This window comes from Ammospiza nelsoni, chromosome 4 (genome assembly GCF_027579445.1).
Source record: "Ammospiza nelsoni isolate bAmmNel1 chromosome 4, bAmmNel1.pri, whole genome shotgun sequence".
In the NCBI taxonomy this organism is placed as follows: domain Eukaryota; kingdom Metazoa; phylum Chordata; class Aves; order Passeriformes; family Passerellidae; genus Ammospiza; species Ammospiza nelsoni.
Genome location: NC_080636.1, coordinates 35,577,489 through 35,601,375, shown reverse-complemented (window position 1 = coordinate 35,601,375; position 23,887 = coordinate 35,577,489). Strand labels below are relative to the sequence as shown.

The following is a 23,887-nucleotide window of genomic DNA, read 5'->3' as shown; positions in this document are numbered from 1 at the left end:
TTTCAAGTTTTGAAAAGCTAGAACCACTGTGAATTCTTAAAAAAAGAGAAGAATTTGGGTACTTAAATTCAGCATTGGGCTCACTTATATACACCATCAAAAACAGTCATCATTACTGCAAGATAACAATGGATACTCAGGCTATGTCATATTTATTACTCTTACATCTGTAGAGACTAAAAATGAACATTCAAAAGCCCTTAGTGTAGAAGTCCTACAATGTCACTTTTCATTGATATCACTGAGATGGAGAATGGGCCATAGAAAATTTATTTCTGCAGAAAACATACAATGGACAGGAAATAGGCAAATATACTCATTCTGTCAACAATTTTCATTTGCCTTTCAACCCAGAAGAGCTTGGAAGTTTTAAAACTTTCACAAGGCAATTTCTAAGAGCAACTTAGATCTGAATTGTGGTCAATTTGCCTGATCTTCATTGCTGTGACACTCTGAGTGTTTTACAGTAATTTAGTTTATTTTAAGGTGCCATAAAAGACACGGGATGAAAATACTTAAACTGTTAAACTAAATTTTATTTCTGTGGGAGTGATGGTTATGCATTCACTTTATGAAGAAAACTAAGAAGGATCACTAAAACTAAGAAGATAATTTATTCAAATAAAGCATGTAATATTGCTTTGAATAAATACAAGTTTTAAATATTTCAGGTTCTGAAGGTCAGGAAATAACTCACATGATCAGTTTCATTTCTTCTCAAAATACGTTAATGGGGTGTAAGCATAAAGTAGAAAGAAGCAAACAAGGATGGAATAAATACTTGTATATATGACAGTTGCACTGGCTTGAAACTTGTTAACTCAAGGTGAACTAAGTATTTTCTGCTTATTCATGAAGATTAGGAATGGACCTTGCATAAATTTGCCATATTTTAGGAGATCTATTGCTTTTCTCTTTGATTTATTTCCTAACATCATCACCAAGCAGAACAGGCTGTGGCCCACTTTTTGAAGAGTTTTCTGGCTTGTGCAATGGAACTGCAATGATAATAGTCACAGGACTATTCGCTGGCCTCAAATGTAACCCTGTTAAACATCAAGCAAAGCCTTCCACAGAAGGCTGCTGTGTTCTGCTGGTGCGTGACTTTGCTGTTTACAGAAAACTGACTGGCTGGTTCTGGCTGTTTACAAAGCGGCTCTGAAGGTTTACTTAGCAGACGTCTGCTTTCAACAAAGCTGGGTGCACGATTTCCGACTGCTTTTTATTTTTTTTTCCCCTCATCTTTTTGGACTTCCATGAAAAGAGGGAACAGTTTAAATTTATTTAGGTCTCTTCCACTTGGTCTTCAAGCTTATTTTGGAAGAAAGCAAGTGCCTTTTTAGAGGAATTATCTTCTGGGCATTTTTGAAGGCTTTAGATTTGTTGTCACCTACCTCAATTTTAAATCCCAAAACTGACCTGAATGGGGCTGCTCCAGGTTTACTTTTTATATTTTAATACTTGCATTTAGTGGGATCTAGTATTGTTAGAAGGTCCTCAGTAAACAAGTAGGTGACAGCAGCACACATTTTTTGACCACTTTCGCCCCACAATCTGTAAGAATCAGTTGTAGTAGTTTGTCTTTTTCTTAGATTCTTCTGAAATGTAATCCTACATGTCTAATGATGTATTTTACTCCTTAAAAATAGTTCTTCACTTGACCGTATTTTTTTTCCTCTTAAGTTTATTCATCAGTTCACAACTCTGTGGCATGATACCATGGCTGACCTCTCCTGATATGTCATCTCTCACACTCCTGCAGCAAAATTGTCTCCCCCAATGATAAATTTAGGATAGAACAGTTCTCTCCATTCACAAATTTGACCATTAAAAAAAAAAAAGTCTGTACTTTCTCCTGCTGAATCACGTAGAAAGGGGCTTGGATTGTGAGGAAAAAACCTTTTGTAAACAAATCTGTTCAATTACTCCATTGCATTGTAGGAAATACCTAGCTCTTATTATATCTTCAATAATATGATTTTTTTTCCCTTGGTTTCACAGAACTTAAAGTTAGTCTTTATATTAATTAAGGAAATGATAAAGTGAAAATTGAAGGAGACATGCATTACTTGTTTGTTATTCCATCTCTGATGGAATCCACTGAGGCTCTTTGAGGTGGAGAGGACAGGCTGGAGGCCATAGGAACCTTATTTAAAAGGACCTAGCTGTCATATTAAGTCAGAACTATAAAATAAAGGTAGGTAATTTTATATGTTGTGAGAAAAGTATTTTAGATTATTCCAGTACTTTATTGTTCTGTACTAAAATTTTAAAATTTCTGGATGTGTGAAGAGTTTTGGAGCATGTCTATTCTTGGATAGCTATTTTGAGATACATTTAACCATGTGACAAAATGTGATGAATGCATAATCTCATTTAAAATTTTTGGTCTTTATTATCCTTATACTTTGGATCTGAGCAATGAAGGCAAATTACTTTTATGAGATACAATATAATTATCATAGAATGTCTTGGGTCAAAATGACCCATAAGGATCATAGTAAATCTTTCAGTGTGTTTGCTGTTTCAGGTTGTGTACCTGTGGTGATTCTTCAAATTTCCATATTCTCTTCTTCTTACAGTATACAGAATGGAAATTTAATTTTTAAAATGTAAAGAAGGAAAAAAATAGTAAATAATGGCAGACATAGACAATTTCAACCTTTGTTTCACAGTAGATTGTCTCAGATTTATCACTTGGAATCATGAGTATCATATCAAAAATATGTGGTGGGGAGGGCAAAAAAAAGTTAATAATAAAATCAATATTTGTATTTCTCACCATTATGAGGTTAAATGGATTATTGCTTCAAGGTTGATTTATTAAATAGTATTCCTCAATCATCTAACTTAAAACCAATACTACTTGATATTAATTAATGCCTTGAATAACAGAATAAAAAGAATATGTAGGATATTTTCAGATAACAATGACTTAGAAGGAAGTCATAAAGCATAGAGGGTGAAAGATTATGATGTTTTTTAAAAAAACATGAAAATATTTCAGAAACGTGTAATAGAAGGAAAAGGTTGGTAGAAATGTTGAAGCTGAAATACATTTACTTAATTAGAAACTATGGCAAAACAATTCAAATTTGTAAAGATAGTAGTCTAGCTCAATACAAATATTGAAGAGATGAAGTATTTTTTGTGAAAAATACATGTGCAGGGAGCTGGGAAAAGTGATCTGAACTCACTAGAATGCTGCATTAGGTTGCTGACCCTTGGCAAACAGGTGCTCTTCAGCACTGGCTTAGGATGTGTATCCATGTAGCACTCCATAAAACCAGTTTCAAAGTCATACAAGTGCTGAAATCCCAGTCCTGAAAATTATGTATTTGAATGGTTGGTTAAATGTCATTGAAAAGGGAGAATAACACTGAAATTTAGGCACATATAAAAATCTTGTTGTCAGCCCTATCCATGAAGAACAATGGACAGCTGACATAGCTTTCAAAAGACAATGGAAGGAAATGCCTTCAATGGAACCGTTAAAGAAAAGCTTTTTAAAATAGTCCTTAAGACTTTTCTGACTCTGCCTTCAGTTCTGCCATAAGTATCTCAGGACCCGACTGTAATGGTGGTGCTGAGGAGCTTTGTGTGTGGATGTTGAATAATGTTATGGTGCAACTTTAGATTGCAAAGGAGCATGAACTATTTCTTCATGAAGCCACAGGCCTGAAGAGGGAAATTCTAATCCATTTTCCTATGGATACCAATAGGTGAAATAAAATCAAATAATTGTCCTGAGACTTTGTTTCAAAGGAAGTCAGTTATGGGGTAAGAAATTTGCCTAGACAGAGCCATCCATGTAGTAGGCATCCACTCCTGTTAACCCCATACAGCTGTTGGCGTGAGTCTGTGCCACCAGCAGATAACTTCTGCACGCTGCCGTCTAGTGACACTGTCTTGATGTCACCACAATGTATCAGTATGTAACTGAAAATGTAATTTTGTTCATAGGCAAGCATAAGGATAAGTTACATAAATTTTGAAAAATTTCTTCAATTAAATTTAAAAAACCCATCAGCTTTTATCAGCACTCAACAGCATTTCTCATCAGACTCTGTGCAATCAGTATTGCCACCTATAACCTTCTGACCACAATTTTTGTAATTCCTTCCTCCTCTCTACTGGGAAGCTTTAAATAATAATTACACTTACTGTCTTTACTCAGTAGAATGTGTACAAGACTTATTGTATTGATTTGGGATTATTATTGTATTTCATTTCTCCTCTGAGCAGATTTTTGAGTCTTTCTTTGCTTTTCAAAGAACAGATTGTTACAAGCCAAAGGAGGAAACTTGACGTATTCCTTACAGTTTAGAAAGTGTATGAAGTTTCACGTACTGCAAATAAATATGTGTGGTTAGTTGACCCTGGCTGGATGCCAAGTGCCCACCAAAGCCACCTTATTATTCCCTTTCTCAGCTGGAGAGGAGGGAGAAAATATAACAAAAAGCTTGTGGGTTGAGATAAGGGCAGGCAAAGATCATTCATCAAGTACCCTCATGAACAAAACAGACTTGGCTTGGGGCAATTAGTTGAATTTGTTATCAAATCAACATAGGACAATGAGAAATAAAACATGTAGGACTAGTTGTAGGTAGGATTATAAATGTCTGTGAAGCCAGCGTGTTTGTTGGGTTCACTTGTAAATATCAGGATTTTGGATAGCTCCATGGGGTGAAAATGAGAGAGGAAGTAAAATCTCTGACAGCATATGCAATGTCTTCTTGGAAGACATTCTGGCCTCTAAAACTCACTTCTAGACTTGCTTTTGGAAAATCATTGAAAGGAATCCTTTACCTGCAAGAAATTAATGCAGTGTAGTGCTTAGCTTATGATAGTAGCTCAGATGCTTAATTTCATTAGCCACATTTTAAACCATGTTCTCTACTTTCTGCTTTATCTGAAAGGATGGTGGATCCTCTGGAAGGATGAACATCTTCAGTTTCTCCTTTGAAATGCATATCACAAATCTCCTTGGCTAAATGTACTGCTCCTTTTCAGGCAGCATGCTTTGGTAATTCTTCCTGCTCTTCAGCATGCTTTGGTAATTCTTCCTGCTCTTCCCATTTTATTCACTTTCAAGATAAAAGGTCTACTACTGTGTTTTTTATATTCTTTTGGGGGCCTTTTCAACGTCTCTCATATAGCATGTATGAGATGTATGAAAAAGCTTAGATAATACATGTTCTGGAAAAGCAGCAGCATAAAACATGGCTTCCAATAAAAATATTTTTTCATTCACTTTAATTATAAATTAAAGTTTAAGGGTAAGAGATTTCCTCAAAAGAGATTTGCTTAAATACTTACATTAGTGATTTGATTCTGTAATTGTCTCCAGAAGTTGTTTAATTAAACAAATGCTTACCTTTAGTTTAGGAACTCTCAGAATATGTACTTTTAAAGGTCAGGGCTTAGGTAGTTTCCTTATTAATGTTGTAGGGAGGGAAAAAGAGGAACAAAGCTCACTGCTTAGCTACTTTGCCTTGCTTTGAATGGAAAGAAAAACCCAAACAAACCATAAAGTCTTAACAATCATTTCGCTTTCATCACGTTTTAAAAGGCTTGAGCAAAGCCTTTCTCCTCTGCAAAGCCAAGCAGGATTTGTCCCTTTATGATGATTGCCTTAGAAAATTTGAAATGCAGGGAAACGAGTTTAGCAGCTGTCAAAATTAGTGCAACTCCTGGGACTAATAAAAAGAAAAACTGTAATGTTGACACATCAAATGACATCCTCGGGATGTGGGACAACACCTAATGTGCGTTTTGTCTGACCTACAAGATGTGTGAGTGGCAGCCCTTGTGCACGGTCACTAACATGAAGAGGGACATTATGCTTAGGTCTCAAATTGTATATACTACTTAAAGGAGAATAAACATTATACTGTAAGTGTGGGAGACCAAAACAAACCCTGAATTTGTTGACAGCTGCATTGCAATACTGATGTGTGCTTTAATGTCCCTTTTAACGTGTGTTATTTCTTCAGTGTTTGTATGTGGATATGTCTAATAATGCTCATCTTTATAAAATATTTATTTGGCTTAGATACGTATCTATTCAATGCATAGTGAGAAACTATAAGAATTACTAAGTATGTGTTTTTAAAAAAAGATGCTAAAACAGACAAAAATATCATTAGAAAATATAAGTATGAAAAAAGCAAAATGACATTTTAAGAGAATTTTGTTTCCAATAAACTGATTTAATTACCTTGAACTAAATAGGTCAAGGGCTCAAATGCAGAAAACGGTTGCAAGTCAAAATGTAAAACACCCCAAACCCATCACCCTTCAAAGAAAGGTTTCCAGGCTTATCTGGATGAATCCTGACCTGAGAAAGAACTTCTTCCCTCCTGCCCTAAAGACAGCATGAAAGAGAGCTTTATCTTGTAGGTCAGAGAAAGTAAGAAGAGGTTAGAACTGCCAGAAGTCAAGCTGAAGCGACCTTTGCAAGGAAATTAAATAAACAAAAAGATTCCTTAGATAAGGAAGAGAACAAGATCTGTTTGCATGAGGTAACCTGTATTGGCCCCAAATAAGAGTAGTATTTCGAATCACTTTTAAATAATGATGCTAAGAATCTGCACAAGCCAGACAGCTAATGATTATGGACATGTGGCAATGGAAACCATCTCCCTAATGACAGTACAATAAGCTCAGTATGTAACATATGCTAAATAGATTATGGGTAGGAATTGGACAAGTGCTCTCAAGAGTTTTGCCATTTCAATCTGGTAGCAGCTATTTAGGAAAATGGGATGAGAAGTAAAGGGGAAAAAAAAGTAGAATGAAGTATAATTTGTGTTTTTCAATTACGTGTCTTCCTACAGTAATATAAGCTTAGAAAAGATACCCAATCCCATTACCAGAAATAACTTTTATTTTTCTAATATCCCTAACTAAATTCTAGCACAAGGCCTTCTGTGTCAGCTAAGGACATTATGCTTTGTCTTTTCTATTAAACATTCTAAACATGCTGTGGAGCATTGGAGTCTTTTATGGCTCATTTTGTGCTGAGAGAGTTAAAACTTTTGTTCCATGGACTCACAAGCTTCCTTTTGTTGGGTCAGTTTGATTCTGGGAATGGAATCTAATGCCTGTATAGGGTGCTACATAAATTCTCCATTTTCCTCCTACCAAAACCCATGTTCTATGTATGTTCAAGGTCTGGAGGTGCATCTTTTGTCCCAGGTAACAAGCAAAAGGACAAGAGGAAATGGCCTCGTATTGTACCAAGGAAGGTTTAGGTATTGGATATTAGGAAAAAATTTCTTTACTGGAAAGGTGGTCAAGCATTGGAACAGGATACTCAGGGAAGTGGGAGGATCCCTGTCCTTGGAAGTGTTCATAAACCTGTGCCCTTGGTGCTGGGGATGTGATTTAGTAGTGGGCATGGCTGTGCTGTGTTAATGGTTGGACTGGATGATCTCAGAAGTGAGTTCCAACCTAAATGATTCTGTGTACAAACACATAAACAGCTAGCTTTGCCTTTGCTACTGTGGCCCAACTTATTGGACAACTCATGGATACAAAATAATAGTAAATGGCTTGTTGCTTGCAAAAACTAGGCAATGATGCCTGGGAGGATTTTAAAGGCTGTATTATGAACACTGGTTATTAGTAGAAGTTACTGCACCGGCTACAGCAAGAAACTATTGTTCTCCAAAGAGCTTGGAGAAAATTTGCTTTCCAAAGGCAGAATTTAAGAAACTGTGGAAAAGAGCCAACAGCTCTGAACTGCTACTGCCTATTCACAAGCAACTGGAGACAAATTTTATTCGAAATTTTATTCCAAGAGGTATTAGCCACTGTATTCAGAGAAAGGAGAGGATAGACAACTCGACAAAAAAAGCTTTCATCACATTTTCACTAAGGGCTGGGGTGCCTGCAAATTTTTGTTTTTTTTTTTATTTTCGACAACTACTATTTGCCTGTCAGTATGGAAGTGCCACAAAAGAGGGAGAAAGAGATCACCTCCTGTACATGATTAGCAGCCAACTTGTTCCCTAACATCATCTAAACTCATAATTCTTACCATGTTTGACAAATATACTTTGTCCTCCTGGAATAACTTTACAGTTAATAGATGTTTTGGTGGGATTGACCCTCCTCCTTGCTGTTGACTGATATATGTCCTAACCTTAGAACTCCAATGTGTCCTATTGCACACCCTGCCACAGCATTTTAGCGCTAGGAAAAGATATTCTGCCTTATCTAAATCTCTGTGCTGTGCTGCTTGACATCCTTTTTTTCCCAGACTCTGCAAGAGCCATTTCAAAAGGCTGCTTCGTGGGTGGCAGGGGATGCAGGAGGAGTGTGCCTGGTATGCCATTGCAGGTGTGACTCTGCAAAGCTCACTACCTGCACTACAGAGAAAAAAAGACTCTCATTACTTGTTTAGGGCTACTTGTGGTATGTCCTTCCTATTCCCTTTTGTAGAGAAAGCTGAGCATAGACTAGAAGTAGTTCAGCACAGCTCTGTCTAGACAAACAATGAACACTGATGCATGGAGCAGGTGAAGCAGTGCAAGAGCTGTTGGGAGTCTTCAAGGAGGGTCTACAAAGATTTGAGAATTTGCAAAGCAGGTTTACAGTGTCCTGAATTCTAGCCATTTTCTATACATGCATAGTAGCTGCATATTGGGTGAAAAGCGCATTATCTTTTCTCCCCAAAGTGAAACATTCCAGAATTATCCCCAATTTCATTAGACACAGCCACAACATTCACTGTATAACCTAAAGCTTGCCATTCTCAGAGCCAGCACTAGTAGAGTGCTGCAGGTGTAGAGTGCGGCAGTTCTATTGAGGGATGTGTGCTGTAAGCATGATGAACCTTTATCTTTGAGAATATTTTACCTTAGTGTTTGTCACTTTTGTTCATCTACTGATTTATCTGAGTAATACAATTTGCAGGTTTTTAACTGGTGGTGTTTAATTGCTGTAGTATGTTTATATTTTTCAGCTTTGGAGGATTTACATTCCAGACTGTCTCCTATTTAGCAGAAGCTAGGGCTCAAATGCAAGTTTGACTTGGAGGCAAAGCCTGTTGGTATGGTGGTTTTGGTCTCTACTGTGTTCACATTTGGATTAATTATTTTTGTGGCCTTCTCATAAATAAGAATTAGCTTGCTTTTTTTTTTTTTTTATGGTGAATATCTGTTTGCCATTGACGGATTCTTGAAAGGGGGTTACAGACTAGTTTTGCTTTAAGAATGTTTTAATTTGGGTAATTAGGGTTATATCTCCACAGACAAAAAAGTAACAGAAAAAAATTGCATTGCATTAAGTATTTTAATTCCAAATACAATTTTCACTTCAGAAGAGAAAACTATCTGAAACTTTTGCAAAAGAAAATAACTACTGATATGCAGAACATTTTCTGCATAAATATGCTCCTTGCATGTTTAAGGAAATGAAATTTCATTAATGTTTGGCATATTATATGCATAATCCCATAGAGTTCAAAGTCTTGTTTTACACTTCAGCACTGGGAATCAGGATTTCCCAACACAATGCAGTCAGAAAAAATGAATTAGCACTGACGCAGAGCTCGTGACCTCCTTGGCGCCAAGGGGCTACATTTAGCCAATTTCCTGCAAGGATATAGCTCAAGGAAAATTTCTCACTGATGCCTAATGTAACATATATGATCACATTTACCTTTTTGTTTTAATTTTTCAGGAGTGACTTAAAAAAAAAATCAAGTTTTTAATACTTACTTGAATATCATTCCCTCGCTGAAAAAAGATTTAATTTCATTGCCTTTGTATATGCCCTGTTTGATGGTTAAGTCCAGCGTTTTGTTATTTCAACAAACTTCAAACATGTCATAAATAAATTTCCACTGGGTTGGCACTTCCTTTTTGCTTCCTGATGTAGGGATTGATTGTTCTTTGCAAGTCTCTTGGGATTTCATGAGCTTTCTGAGAATGACTGACTTGACCACAAATTCAACCATCATAATTTTCAGAAACTGTTCACACAGAAAAGCCAATAGAGGCAATTTTTAGAACAATAGCAAGTACTACGTATTGTATGAGATCAAATGCCTTCTCAGGTGTAGCAAGAGACACTGACAATGATGTAATCTATTCAAAATGTTATTAGTGGCTTAGAGTCAGTAGCACAGAAGGTTGTTAATATGAAAGTTGTATGAGATAATATTCCTAGAATAAGTGTTTCTCACAAGGGGTGTCTTTGTATATGCATAAAAGTACTGACGTGGTTAAATAGATTACTTGGCATTTGGGAAGTTTTTCAAGTACTGTGGAGATGAAACAATATTAAAACTACTTAGTCCACTTAAGAATTTAGTAAAATTTTAATAATATCTAAATTAGTTAAGTCATACAATTCAATAATTATCTCAGACCGAAACAATAAAAGAAATTAATGTAATAAAAAGAATTAACCGAGAAAGTAAAAGTTCAATGTTCAATCCAAATGCTTAGTGAGAGAGATGTCCAGTGGCATCTTGAATATCCAAGTGAATCCTGATCTTCTCTAGGCCTTGCATTTATACCTGACAGCCTTGAAGTGTCAGCTATGCTTGGTGTCTGAAACAAGACTCTTGTTATGTTTAGTCGAGGAGATCACCTTTTAATAGTATTACTGTATTCTGGTCAGTACTTAATAAAACAGCACGAATAAGATCACTTCTGGATAGTTCAAAAGAAGTGTTAAACATCTGAGATTTAATTCCACCCCTTTTTCTTAAGTACTTTTGGCCATAGCTGGATATAATTTCTCTTCTGTGCCAAACTCTTCTGTGTGAAGTGTTTGAGAAGATGTCTGTATCCAAGGAATCATAGAACCCTTTAGGTTGGGAACAAACCTCTAAAATCATCAAGTCCAAACTAAAGCTAGAGCTGCCAAGTTCATCACTAAACCATGTCCTCAAGTGCCACATCTACGTGTCTTTTAAATATCTCCAGCAAAGGTGACTTAACCACTTCCCTGTGTCAGCCTGTTCCAGTGCTTGAAAACCCTTTTGGTGAAGAATTTTTTTTCATAATTTCCAATCTAAACCTCCTCTGGTGCAGTTTGAGGCCATTTCCTCTGAGCCTGTTGCTCGTTACTTGGGAGCTCCATTCCCACGTCACTATAACCCCCTCAGAGAGAGCCAGATCATCTCCCTTGAGCCTCCTTTTCTCCAGGTTAAACATCCCCAGCTCCTTCAGCTGCTCCTCATAAAACTTGTTCTCCAGGCCCTTCACCGGCTTTGTTGCCCTTCTCTGGACTTGCTCCAGCCCCTCAATGTCTCACTTGTACTGAGAAGCCCAGAACTGTGATGGCAACAGATGCACAATGACTTCCAGCTCCTCCTGGTTGCTGTACTTTAGTTAGGCTATCAATACCATCATCCTTTATGAGTTTTTGGATGTCTGATTTGGATTTCCTATTGACTTTTGAAGTGCTTTAACCAATTAGAAGGTTTCTCTGGAGCCAGCTGGGCACATATCTGGGTTGGACTGCTATTGCCTTAGAAGATCTTAAAGGCAGCTTTTTTTTTTGAAATTTATTTTTGCCAATACTTTGAAGCTGAGAATGAGATTGTTCAGTTATTTCCTACTCCAAATATTGGGTGAAACTGGATTAAATATTTAAAGACAATAATTGCTGAAAAATATGTTTTGTTCCCTAACATCCCTAATGCCGAATGATGCATAATTAGCATTCCTAGACTTACTATTTAAAATATTTCTGGAAAGCATTCTAATGCAGAACTAAGTGTCAAACATGCATTTAATTTATGTTCAAAAAATGCTGCTGGCACAGTCATCCACTTAGGAACAAGTGGTTACTTGACTACTGAGCAAACGTGATACTAATGAATGGAGTATAACATCACATAATTTTCCTGTGTTCCTACCACAGAAAAAAACGTGGAGGGCTTTAATCCAAAGTAATAGTTTTCCTGTTTTCATCCACAAGTTGTACAGTTTCACCATGCTGTGTGGAAAAGCAGCTGGAATTACATACCCAGTGTAAGCAACTAGTATACAAGTTTGTACTCGGGCAGTCAATGAGCTCAGAAATATTTATGCATTTGCTTAACAGAGCCAAAACTACTCTACTAATTTTTCAGTGTATTTATGCCCTATATAATCATGAGAATCATGCCATTTTAATCAGAATTTTATGCCCAGTGGCGTAACTTTCAGTCTTCAGTTTTAACTGGTGTGCAGCTAGCACGTAAAATGAAATTGAAAAGGCAAAACTGCATTCAGCAGAGCACTTTCTTATCCTCCTGCACAAATTTAGAAATTTGCTACAGAGAGCAGAATTACGAGTTTCATCTCCATTGCTCAATAGCTAATTCAAACTGGGAGAAGCTGTATGTAAAATAGTGGGAAGACTGATATTTTCATTAGCACATCTTATTAAAGAGAAGGTGAGTCTCATTAGAGGAGGTGCTAAATGTCCTGCAATGTAAATATCTAAAGTTTAAAATCACTGTGTTCAATTCTGGGTCTGAGCTGCTTCATTAGGAGAGAAACTATGTGATGCCACATTCAGGCCTTTCTTGTGACAGCCTGCTATCACTGTAGGCAGAGAAAATATCCAAGAGGCTGGATGCTCCAGCACTGGCTGTGGGGTAATCCAGGAGAAAACAGCAGCTGGTATCAATTTTGGAAGTGGGGAGATGAACTGGGAATCATCAAACAACTACAGAAACAATAGAGAAACTGGGAGAGAAATTCCTATAGAGAGATCATGTGAGAAATTAAGTGGTGAAGCTAAAAGGTGACAGGAACTCAGAGAGACTCGATGTACCATTTAACATAAAATTAATTTCAGGTAATACTGCTTAAAATGGAATGTCTTACATATGTTCTCTTACCCATTATATAATAATAGGAAAAAAACCCATTGTAAGTCATTCATAATACATACTGAGGAGATCATGTATCATGGGACACACTTGAAAAGGTTTGCAAAGTGCTGCAGTATCTGAGATTATCTGCTCTAAGACCTAGCAGAGGGATCATTTCTTTTCTTAGGTTAAAATTCTCATTATTACTTGTAAGGACATTGTGGTACTTGGAAAGAGATTTTTCTTTCCTTGAAATTTTATTTTTGTATGTATCTGTAATGGTATTTTATCTAGCATTATAATTTTAATAGGAAGGCATTCAAAACGACAGTTTTACCCCAGACTTCCCTTCAAAATCTCTATTATTTTTTTTTCCTCTAGTTAAATGTATATATACTTAATATTTATTTATATATTTATTTCTCTGTTTATTTCTATGGAGATATATTAAATAAGCTTTATTAGTTATCAAAATGTATCTGTTGGAATTTAAAAACTGTTGTTAATATTTAGAAAACATAGTTACACTTCTATGTTAATATTCCATTTTTTTTTTTAACAAAAAATAAGAACATAGCTACTCTCTTGATCAGTCATTGAAAAAAAGACGTAATTGTGAGAGGTCACTAAGAACTATGCTATAGTCAAGCATCTTTTTGCTTGACTTGGATGTTAGAATTTAAATTCTGCCTAGGAAGCACTTCCCAATTAAAGCATTCAAGACCCATTTCTTCATACAAATTGACTAAAATAATTAATTTCAATAGAAAGCAATGGGAAGAAAAGAAATAGCCTTACAGAGCTACAATTCTGGCACCCTTGGGGGAATGGGAACAGATGGTTTTACTACAGATCCAGAACTGTTCTGCATTATTTTTCCTCACTGTCTCTTGTCCTGTCTTTCAAAGCCAACTCCTTTTCTGGACCAAAATACAGATTTTTGGTTTTTGGATACTTCTTAGCAAGATGTGTACAGATGTGGGGTTATGAGATTCCATACAGAAGGATGCATGAAGCCAACTGAGCCAGAAGTGAGATTGTTGTTCTGCTCTTGTGAAGATACTGGTGCTTCTCTGCTTCTCACAGAAACAGTACCTGCAGGAAAAGGATAGAAATGGATCAGAAAAGTTGGCCAGTGGCTGTATTGAAAATATTATGGGGAATCAGACTGCATACAAACTGCATATATTCTATCTATGAATTAGATATAATATAGTGAGACAGCCTGTCTCACTAGTGCTGGATACCAGTTTTTAGCACCTGGTAGTGCAGAACTTGAAGTATTTTTAATTCTCATCAAAGTTTGTAGTGAAATAGAGGATATGCCTCATTTGCATCTTGTCATGGGAATTAGTCTTTTGTTTATGGACTGTCTAGAAAACAGCCTAATTCTGGTCTGAAAGGGCTTATGCAAGAGAAAGATATTTCTATTGTGTTTATTTTTCAATTAAATACACTTTTTCATCTGTTGAAAATGTACAAAATAGATGAATAGTACTGTAATGATGTTTTTATAGAATTATATGAAAACCTTGCAGTGCTCTCTGTCTTATTTGTAGTTAAGTATCTCTAGAGAGTATGTTTAACATTTTTTTTCTGTATTTTGGCATGAGAGGGAGATTGGATCTGTTAGAAATGCATATTGTTTGGTGCAATCTGGAAGTAAAACAGAATGTATCAGAATTTAAAGAAATAAATTAGCTTTTGTAACATTATTTTTCAGTGCATTAAGGGCATATTTAATGCTTTTCTCATACTCTGTGTGTCTTAGTAGATGGAATGATCCCACTGAGCAACCTTCTCTGCTTATAGTTTTCTACTCAGCAGATGACAGTTTAGGTCAATGATTGTTTCATTTCATGTAAAGACAAAAGAAAATATAGGCAATGTAAATAATAAGGATAAATTAACATTATCAAAGGAAAAAACCCCCAAACTTTAAAGGCTTTAGGGGTAGAAGAGATCACCTCTCATAAATTCCTGTATGTTGTTTTTTTCTTTGAAAGGCAATTACTTTTGTTTTTTCATTTCTGCTAAGATAAATTTGGACATGTGAGTGTTAAGTATTAATTTAGACATTTGGGTCTTGAAGACAGGCAAGCAGAACATTAGCTAATTGCTTCAAAGAATTTTTTTACTGCAAAACATGTCAAATGAAAAGTTTTCTTATTTAACTCTTTAAGAGATTTTAATAGAAGTTTAAGTAAAGAGGCTTTTTTATTCAAAATGTTTTCCTTTTAAAAATTGTTTTAGTAGTTATACCTTACTACGCATGAAGATGACAGCTTAAAAAATGGAAATGAATTGCTTTCATCAAGGTGTATATATAAAGGATTAAATAATCATCAAAATAAATAAAATTAATAAATTTAATTAATTTATTAAATCATTAAATAAGCATTGTAAACCAAGAAATATTCCAAAATAATCAAATGCGCACCTGGCAAGGCAGATGAAAATTTAAGTATAAACCAGTTCTTACTGCGTCAATTTACCCTACAAATTAATGAGATCACAGCAAAAATACAAAAAATATGTGGAGTTTCTTTGCCCATAGAAGAACCATTGCATGTCACTTTCTTGAAGAAAGCAAAGCATGTCATATCCTACAGAAGAAAAACATGACAAAAGCATTTCCCATGAGAAATGAGAAATAGTCACAAGAACTAGATGAAAAGGATTTATTCCCGTATTTGTAACATTTCCAGAACTACTGGCTTACAGCAGGTGGTAACCTCCTGGACAGTTCAGCCCCTTCTCTAACATCTGGTGTTCTCTTACAAAAACATGATGGTCAAATAAATAGCACTGGAATCCTGGTCAAGTCAACCACACTAGTTTAGAGTATTATGTTCTCCATTTCTGACTTGAATCTTCCTTGCTTATATGAAGTATAATAACTTAAACAGAAGTAAGAGAACCTTTCACTTGAGTTTTGGGTGTAAAGCTGTTAGAACTTTGAGTATCTACTGAATTTTACTTCACAGATTAAATAGAGAAGTCATCGGTTTACATGCCTTGATAGAATTTAGGTATATACACTGCATTCTAGGCACTTGCCAAAGTGCATCTTCAGGTTAGGGACAATTACTTCAGAAATTGCCCCATATGAATTGGGAGCAAATTAAAGAGGAATCCTTTTGGTCTAAGTTTAGGATTTAGGTATCACTCACCGTGACTAGAAAGTCATTTGTGAATCTAATTCATTGTGTTTTTTCCTTTATGTATCCTTTCATCTGTCTCTTTACAGATTCTTCAGTGAGAAGGAGATTTTCAGCACTGACTAGTGAGTATGCTTAAGGCTTAGCTATGTTTTGGTGTGGCATTTCACTGTGTTGCAAACTCTCGTGGCAGGGACAAAACAGTGGATGGAGACCACAATTTGGTTTAAGCTGACTGTTTTACAACTTTCCAAACCTCATATGAATGGTTTTGCTGTCAGTAGAAGTTGTTTCAAATGCTCCTAATCTTAATTAACACTTCATAAATTGTGAGAATTTCAGTTTTCTCTGTCTTATTTTTTCAGCCCTTTTTCCATGAGGCATGCTTTGAGGTTCACAGTGTTTCTGGCTCTCTCACGGAGGGCTAAAAAGAAATCCCATGCTGCTTCATTTTGCATGGAAAAGGAACAAAACTTAGGGATGATGTCTTCTCAAGCTAGAGAGTTGTAACAGCTATAGTTACCAATCTGAGAAACCTGGAGTTTTCAGGTAAAATACTCCTGAGTAGCTCTTCCCTTCTTCAGTAGTCAGTGATAGAACAACCTGTAAAGAACACGAGTGCTTGATGATATTTACCAGGCCTTGCTACTCTGAAGACTGATCACAGTCTTACAGTGAAGCCATTGAAATGAGAAATGCCATTCAGATCAGAAGAATTCAGATCAGTGATGTCAGCAACAAGCTCATCCTGCAGATGTATTGACTTGTCTTCAGCTAACCCCTTCTTGGTGTTCTTTTCAATTGCTGAGATTATTATTATTTATTTATTTATTTTTACTTTTTTGAGTATTGATTTTTCTTCCTGGGAGTTTGAAGAAGCCCCTTAAGCACCTGATCTTCATTCCAAGCTGGCCCTAGAAGCTGCCTGATGGGAAAGTCACAGAAGAACCCAGAATCTGTCAGCACTGGTGGCTGCAGCTGCATTCCCAATTCTACACCACTCAGAGAGAAGATGCTGGTTTAGGAATCTGTGTGCACAGTTCTGCAGGACTCTGACTGGAAACAGAGTGAATATCTGAACTGAGCCTGTAGGCTAGGAAAGGTGACGTTTTCTTCAGCCACTGGTTGTTTATCATTGTTAGAGTTACTAAATTGAAAATAGTTATTTTAGAACTGTTTTTCAAATTAAGCTACAGTTTAAGAATATGAGATATACTTTTTACATGTTTCAAAGAACAATGCCATAATAAAAGGAAATGTTAACTTGTAGATCTTTGAAACATAAAGACCTCTGATTATGAATGCTGAATGTTTTTAAACTTATTGCAGTAATGTACTGAATGAACAGATAAAATTCTACCACTTGGATTCTCTAAAGTGTAAGCTACTATTATTAATCTTTCAAAAGAATATTGATCTTTTATACATAATACTTGCAGCAATATCAAGACATCTCATTGCTGCACAGCCTGTTCTTTCAAAAAAATATGCAAGTGTGCTGTCACACAGTTTTCTGACAGTTAACACCAATATGTGTTTGAAAACTCACTCTCTTATTTTTAGAAATTACATTTGATAAAAGATCATTCTCTACATAAAAAATATCTTTGTATTTTGGTCATAGTTTGGAAGTGAAGTCAGATCTTAGTACTAGTTCAAGTTTATTTCAAACTAAGCCTCCAGGCAGTGTATCTGCTCATATGATTAGGGAGTTTTTTTGTTTGTTTGTGAGTTTTTTTTTTGTTTGTTTTGGTTTTTTTTTTTTTTTTTTTTTTTTTTTTCTGAAAGCAATACATGTCCAAGGTATTTTTGTCCTTCAGTTAGAGGTTATTTGCTGCACTTCAAAATAAGTGTCTCTTAAATGGTTTACAAAAACTGATTGGATAAGCTGAAACCAACAGTATCTACTCTGATCGCACCCCATGGACTACACTGACCCAAAAGTGTTCTCCAGCCAAATTACTGGACAGTGTGCAGGTTAGTGAAAAGTGCATCAATAGATATAAGATTTGAGCTTACAAATAGTATCTATCCTTAAAATTAGCATTATCCTTCTGGAAAAGATTCCATAACCCCATTTCATCTGTCTTCACAGTGCTGCAAAGCAAGTGGTGGGTACATCTGTCCTAAGGAAGAGCACAGACCTCGGGGTTTTCGTGGGATAGATGAGAAGTATCCTTACCTGCCCTGGAGCCCAAGATTTTATTCCCCACACAGCATGGGATGTGAACACAAACTCAGTAACAAGGCTGAATTTAGTTCCAAATGCTGTGCTGGACATCGAGGACTGGGTGAGTGCACTGTTAGACTGCAGAATCCAGCAGAATTAAAACTTGAATTTTTTTTACTGGGAGAGTGATATTATAAACTGTTTTTTTGTTTGTAAATTATCCTTTCTGTTTCAAGTGGCATCTGCTAGGGTGATCAATATATGTGTTATCTTTTTTTGCAAGTTTGCTTTGGGGAGCTCTCAACTGTAACTATTATTATTATTTGCTTGGACAGATTGGATTTGCAAATTTGGAATGTGAAGTTTCAGACTTTATTTTTAACACTTGCTTTCATGTATGTGTAGTGAAGAGTAACACTAGGTGTCTAAAATGAGATTAATCCCAGTGTTGGCATGATTATTTAAGAGAGAGAATAAAGTGGTGTTAATGATAACAGAGAAGAAAGCAATGCTATTTTTAGGGAGAGACTGGATAAAAAAGGGAAATAGAAGGGTTAGAGTTAACAGTGATATGTGGAGAAGGCTGGCAGGGAAATAGACATGCTCTTACAGGGAGACTGAGATATGGGGCAGAAATCCAAGAGAAGTAATTTAAGTTGAGAAAGAGAGCAAAGGGGAAGAGCTCAGTGACCACATACAGCTGATTGTAAATGTAGAGAAGGGATAAAGAGTTTGCTGAAATGCAGTTGAAAGGCAGTGACTGTCATGAATGGATACAATATCCTTACTCAGGATCAGGAAAATTACCTGAATCTGTAAGATGTTATTTTCATGACAGGGTTTTGCTGAGAAGAAAAGGGAATAAATGGTAATAAAAATTTACTAGAGGTTTCTGTCGTTTGCCAGAAGCAGAAATGCTTATATAAAAGAGCAAAGATTTTTATGTTTTTTATGTGTTATATTTTTTTTTATTTTTTTCTGGAATGTGCTACTTGTAATTTAGTACATTCTCAAGCTGAAATAAGGTCCCCTAATTCACAGATCCAGACTACAGACAAATTATAATTTTTTAATGATAAATTACTAAAATTTTTGAACTTTTAATTATAAAATTGCTGACCTCCTAATGTTTTCTACTGTCCACATTCCATTACAACATTTGGACGAGAGAGTAGAGATAAAATGAGTCCAGACACGTGTTCTATAAAAAGGTTGTCATTTCACCAGAGCTTTTGAGACCTCTAGTGTATTGTGGAGTCTTAAACTTGTATTTAACTGGCCTAATTTCATTAGTTACTATTAGCCATTAATATTAATTAAATTTAAAAAAATTTAATACCTCGTTCATTTGATCTTATTATTTCATCACTCAATTAGAAGGTTGTCCTGTGTTCTTTCCCAATAGTTTTATCTGAAATGCAAAAGGAAAAGAGAAAGAGAACAAAAAGAAACTATTAAATAATTTATCAACTATTATTTTTATTTTCTTTGAGGAAGCAAAACCCCTGTAATATTAAGAATTCATCCTATGATATATTTTCTAAATGAAAAAGTTGTGAAAATTCTGAATTGACCATTTTCAAACTTTTCTACCTGACAGCAACCATTTGTACCTCCAAATGACGCAAAATTAAATATACTTATATCAAAATATTTTAAGAATATATCCTTAAATTAAATATAAAATAAATAATATTTGAAAGAATGCAGTCTGTTCCTCAGGCTAATCTGTTGATGAGATTACTGACTGCATTAATTATTCCATTCCTGTCTTTTGGTATAGATGTGATGGGTGGTTATGCTTGAAAGAAATGGGAGATATGCTAAAATTCAAGGGCAACTGGAGTTGTAACTGAGATCTTAAGGCTGAAAATGAGAATACTGAAAGCAATCCTCACACTAAGCCTTTCAAGATGATACAGTGCATATGCCAAGATTTCATGCTGGTCTTTCAAATAGAGCTGAGAGACCTGATTTACTATCAACTTGTTCAGCATGAATTAAACAAACATGCCAGCTGCCCAACAGCACTGACACTGTAAATAGCATGTCCCTCTGGTCAGGCAGGTAGAGGGGGCTTACCCTGCAGAATTTACGGTCTCCCTAGAGTACAATATTGAAAGAGTGCAGAAACTGCTGTAAATTCCCGATGAAATGCAAGCATAAGTCTGTTTACTATTAAATGTGATTTACTGCAGTTACATGCGCTCTCCCTCTCCCAACCACCTTGTAATTTTTGTACAAGGTACAGGGATTTTAGACAAATAACAATACAAGCTTTTTATTTGGAGTCAGTGCAGAATAACTTGCATATAGAATTATCATCTATCAAATCTCCTTTTAAGCTGTATAACCTATTTTTATATTTTTTTAAGAATATAAAGGTTTGAAGTGAAGATGATAATTTCAAAGAGATCATAATCAAGTATCACTTCAAAACTGGAAACAGTGTAGACCTATAAGCTACTTTATGTAATAAATGCAAGGAAGACCTACCCTAGAGATTATTTCATGACAGTATGGAGATAAATGGAATCACATTTATCATATAGAATTTGTAGAGTCTCTCCACTAGTAATGATAATAATTCTGATTTTTGTGTTATGTATAATGCATTTTTATAAAATTATGCTTGTGGAAAGTAGAACTGGAGATTTTGATTATCAGAAAATGTTATCAATTGCTTGTATAAATTATTCTATGCATCTACATCATTTTGTGAATGGCTAACCATTCACTTTACTCAGACACAAACCTGACTTTGTGGTAACTTTTACAAGTCAGGAATTTGCTCTCTATAAATCTTATTTTACTTAGATTGGCATAATTTATGCTTAAAAGTCTCAGTACTTGGAAACTTAAGAAAGGAAAAATGCATTCAAGAATGTAATTCTTATTGGATACTAGTGTTTTGTGATAATGTTGAAACTTCTTGTTCACTGGTCTCATTTTTGAACTTCCTGCCTTCCCTTCCCTACTCAGACAGGTTTTACTATTTTTGAGTGTAGTATGCTCACTCAGTAGAAATGTAAGTACCTGCTTAGCCACAATGGGTTTATTAGCTGTTTTCATGAACCCTTTAAAAAAATTTAGACATTTGATCATTGCTCAGTTTTGCAGGGTTTGGTTTTTTTATTTGCATATTGTTTTAACATGCAATTTTTATCATCTCTGTGGAATTACGTGATGGAATGTAGATTTTGTTCTGCCTTCACTTGTGCCCTTCTACTTTATAACCAGAAGTACATTTCTGATCTGTTAGTTAGATACCTGCTTACTTAGGCTCTGTTCCTGGTATCAGATTTGGTTTGTCTTTCTCTTCACTGCCTCTCTTCTGTATTGGTCTGGGACAGAAATTTAAAATCTTCACCTACAGTGGGTTTTTTTTCCCTCACATCTTTTTAAAAGTGTAGTGGTTTTGGTTCATCAATACAAGTCACGGCAGTAATCCAATTTGTTTTTCAATTGTTTCTTAAGGTATTTTAGGCTTCATTCAAGCAGGTAACCTATAGAAGTGGATACTTGAATTTTTTTGAATACTGAATTAAATTTCAACATTAACCTCTAGCTATTATGTCAACATTGCCAATTTAGACACTGATGATTTTCGTGACTACCAATCCTACTGATGGAAGTGTGAGTTGTTATGACAGCTAAAGTTGTACATCAATGGTAAATTGTCATCCACATTTCTACCTGCATTTGATTGCTGAAGCAATATGGTAATAAAGACATTGTTCAGAATTTGCATGCCTGAACTTCATCCTATTATCCTGTTTGGATAATAAACAGCTGGCCTCTTAAGAAGAACACTGAGAGTAGGAGGCAGACAGTGGAAAGTGCTGAAGTCTCAAAGTATCTCTCATCCTGTTACACTGCCTCAACCCACCATGGGGACTGAGTAATCAAAACTTATGAAATACAAAGAATCTAGAAAAGCAACCCCTCCTGGCCAAAGTTCTGGAATAAAATACTATTTCATCAATAACTCTTTTAAGAAAAGCTGTTTAGACCCAGCAGAATTATTTTTAGAGCTCTGACCACTCCCATCACAAAAATTTTGCTTTGCAGCTTTGCTTGCTCCACTCTGCACCCAACAAAGTTTCTGTAAGTAAAAAACTTCCTTCCAACTTCTAAGTTAAAAATCTTACCTTGTTTTAAAATTGTAGATGTTTGATTTCATATTTTCTGAAAGAGATTTTTTCACTGTAGAGACTGTGTCAATCCACAGCAGACTGGTACAAGTCCTTTCATGTCCCCATTGGAATATATTTTTTCCCCTTTAAAATATATTTGCATCTGTATACATTGATCAAGAGATCTGACTACATAATGGTAAACTCATCCAAGCATTTTGAAAGACTTAGCCGTAAAATTTATAACGTAGCCTGTAACACTAAATAAAAAACAATCTTGGTATTTCCACTTACATGCCAATAATCTTGAACAGACTCAGTTTTATACTTTTCCTTGGGAATGACACCAAGAAATAAAATAGGAGATGAATATATTATGATGTGAGTAGTTGCTGCTGTGCTTTAAACATAGTCCTTATACTTGGGCAATGTACAGAATCTCCAATGTTCTCCTTATTATTAATTATGCCTTTTCTACTTTCATTCTAGAGACAGAAGTACCATTGGCTCACAAAACCCTCAATGTAAGTCTGCCACATGGCAAACACAACAGGTACAAGAAAATGTCTGCAGCCTTCTGCTTTCTCCTTATTGCTTCTTTCCCTGTTAAGAATCCAGAAAATAGAGCTGAATCTGAGTTCCTTTTTTAGGCAGATGATTAAACATTCTCACCATTATATAATACGATTTCCATTTTATTTTAAACATACTTTGCATGATATAAAAATATTGATCACAGTGAGCTTTAACAATTGTTACTGCTATAAACAGAAATGCTGCACGATGGTTTTAGTGGAAATAAATTATATAGTCATTATCTCTTAAAAAAAAAAATCACAAGAAGGAGAACCTAGGCATTTGGTCATTGACAGAAAACAAGTCCTTATTGAGTTCTTTACAAAACGCGAACCCCAGTTGTTTTCTATATTTGCTTTCCACGTCTTGAGAAAAGCACGAGTCTGTCTCTGAAAGCCCCACAGGGTCTCTGGTGAACATTTAATTCCAAATATTAGCAAAGTTTCTGTTGCTCTTTTGTTCTAATGGAAAAGTGTACACCAGCGTAGCAAGTAGTGCTCTCTTGGCTAATTCATAAGTGGTCTTTTCCAATATGTAGGTACACAGCGGCACACTTCTTCACTGAAGTAAAAGCCAGCGTCGCAGCGTCTCGTCCGCACCGTGCACGGAGGTCTGTAACAACTGAAGAAAGGGGAAAAAAGTGGGCATTAATATAAAACCATTGTTTATAGTTAACTGGAACAGAAAGCTGTGTGCCTTCACACTGCTATTTCTCAACAGAATATTTAATTCCTACAAACACATATATATTTTAAGTTTTTATGTTCTTACAAACAATTTCAGTTGAACTATTCTTTACAAAAGACAGTGAAACAATAACAAATTATACTGAAATTATTCTATTGCAACAGATACATATGGATCTTTTTTTATCACACTGCTGGCTGTAGTTGCATTCTAATCTTGAGTACTATTTTTTAGCTTTAGTTTGAAAATAGGATCTATTTCTGTACTCAGATTCGTTAGTTGTAACCTACTGCATGCTGCAAATTGGAGGTGGTAATCCAGAATCATGTTA

The 23,887-nt window shown here is 35.5% G+C and overlaps 1 protein-coding gene across 3 annotated transcripts in view; it reads right to left on the bottom strand.

Annotated features, from left to right (window-relative positions):
* Positions 1–22,724: 22,724 nt before the first annotated feature.
* VEGFC (vascular endothelial growth factor C) overlaps positions 22,725–23,887 on the bottom strand; it is a 190,405-nt gene continuing 189,242 nt past the window's right edge. For all 3 annotated transcript variants that reach the window (XM_059470683.1, XM_059470682.1, XM_059470684.1), the window contains exon 7: positions 22,725–23,490. In XM_059470683.1, coding sequence (XP_059326666.1) covers positions 23,376–23,490 — 115 coding nt within the window. In that variant the 3' untranslated portion in view covers positions 22,725–23,375. The remainder of the gene's footprint in view (positions 23,491–23,887) is intronic.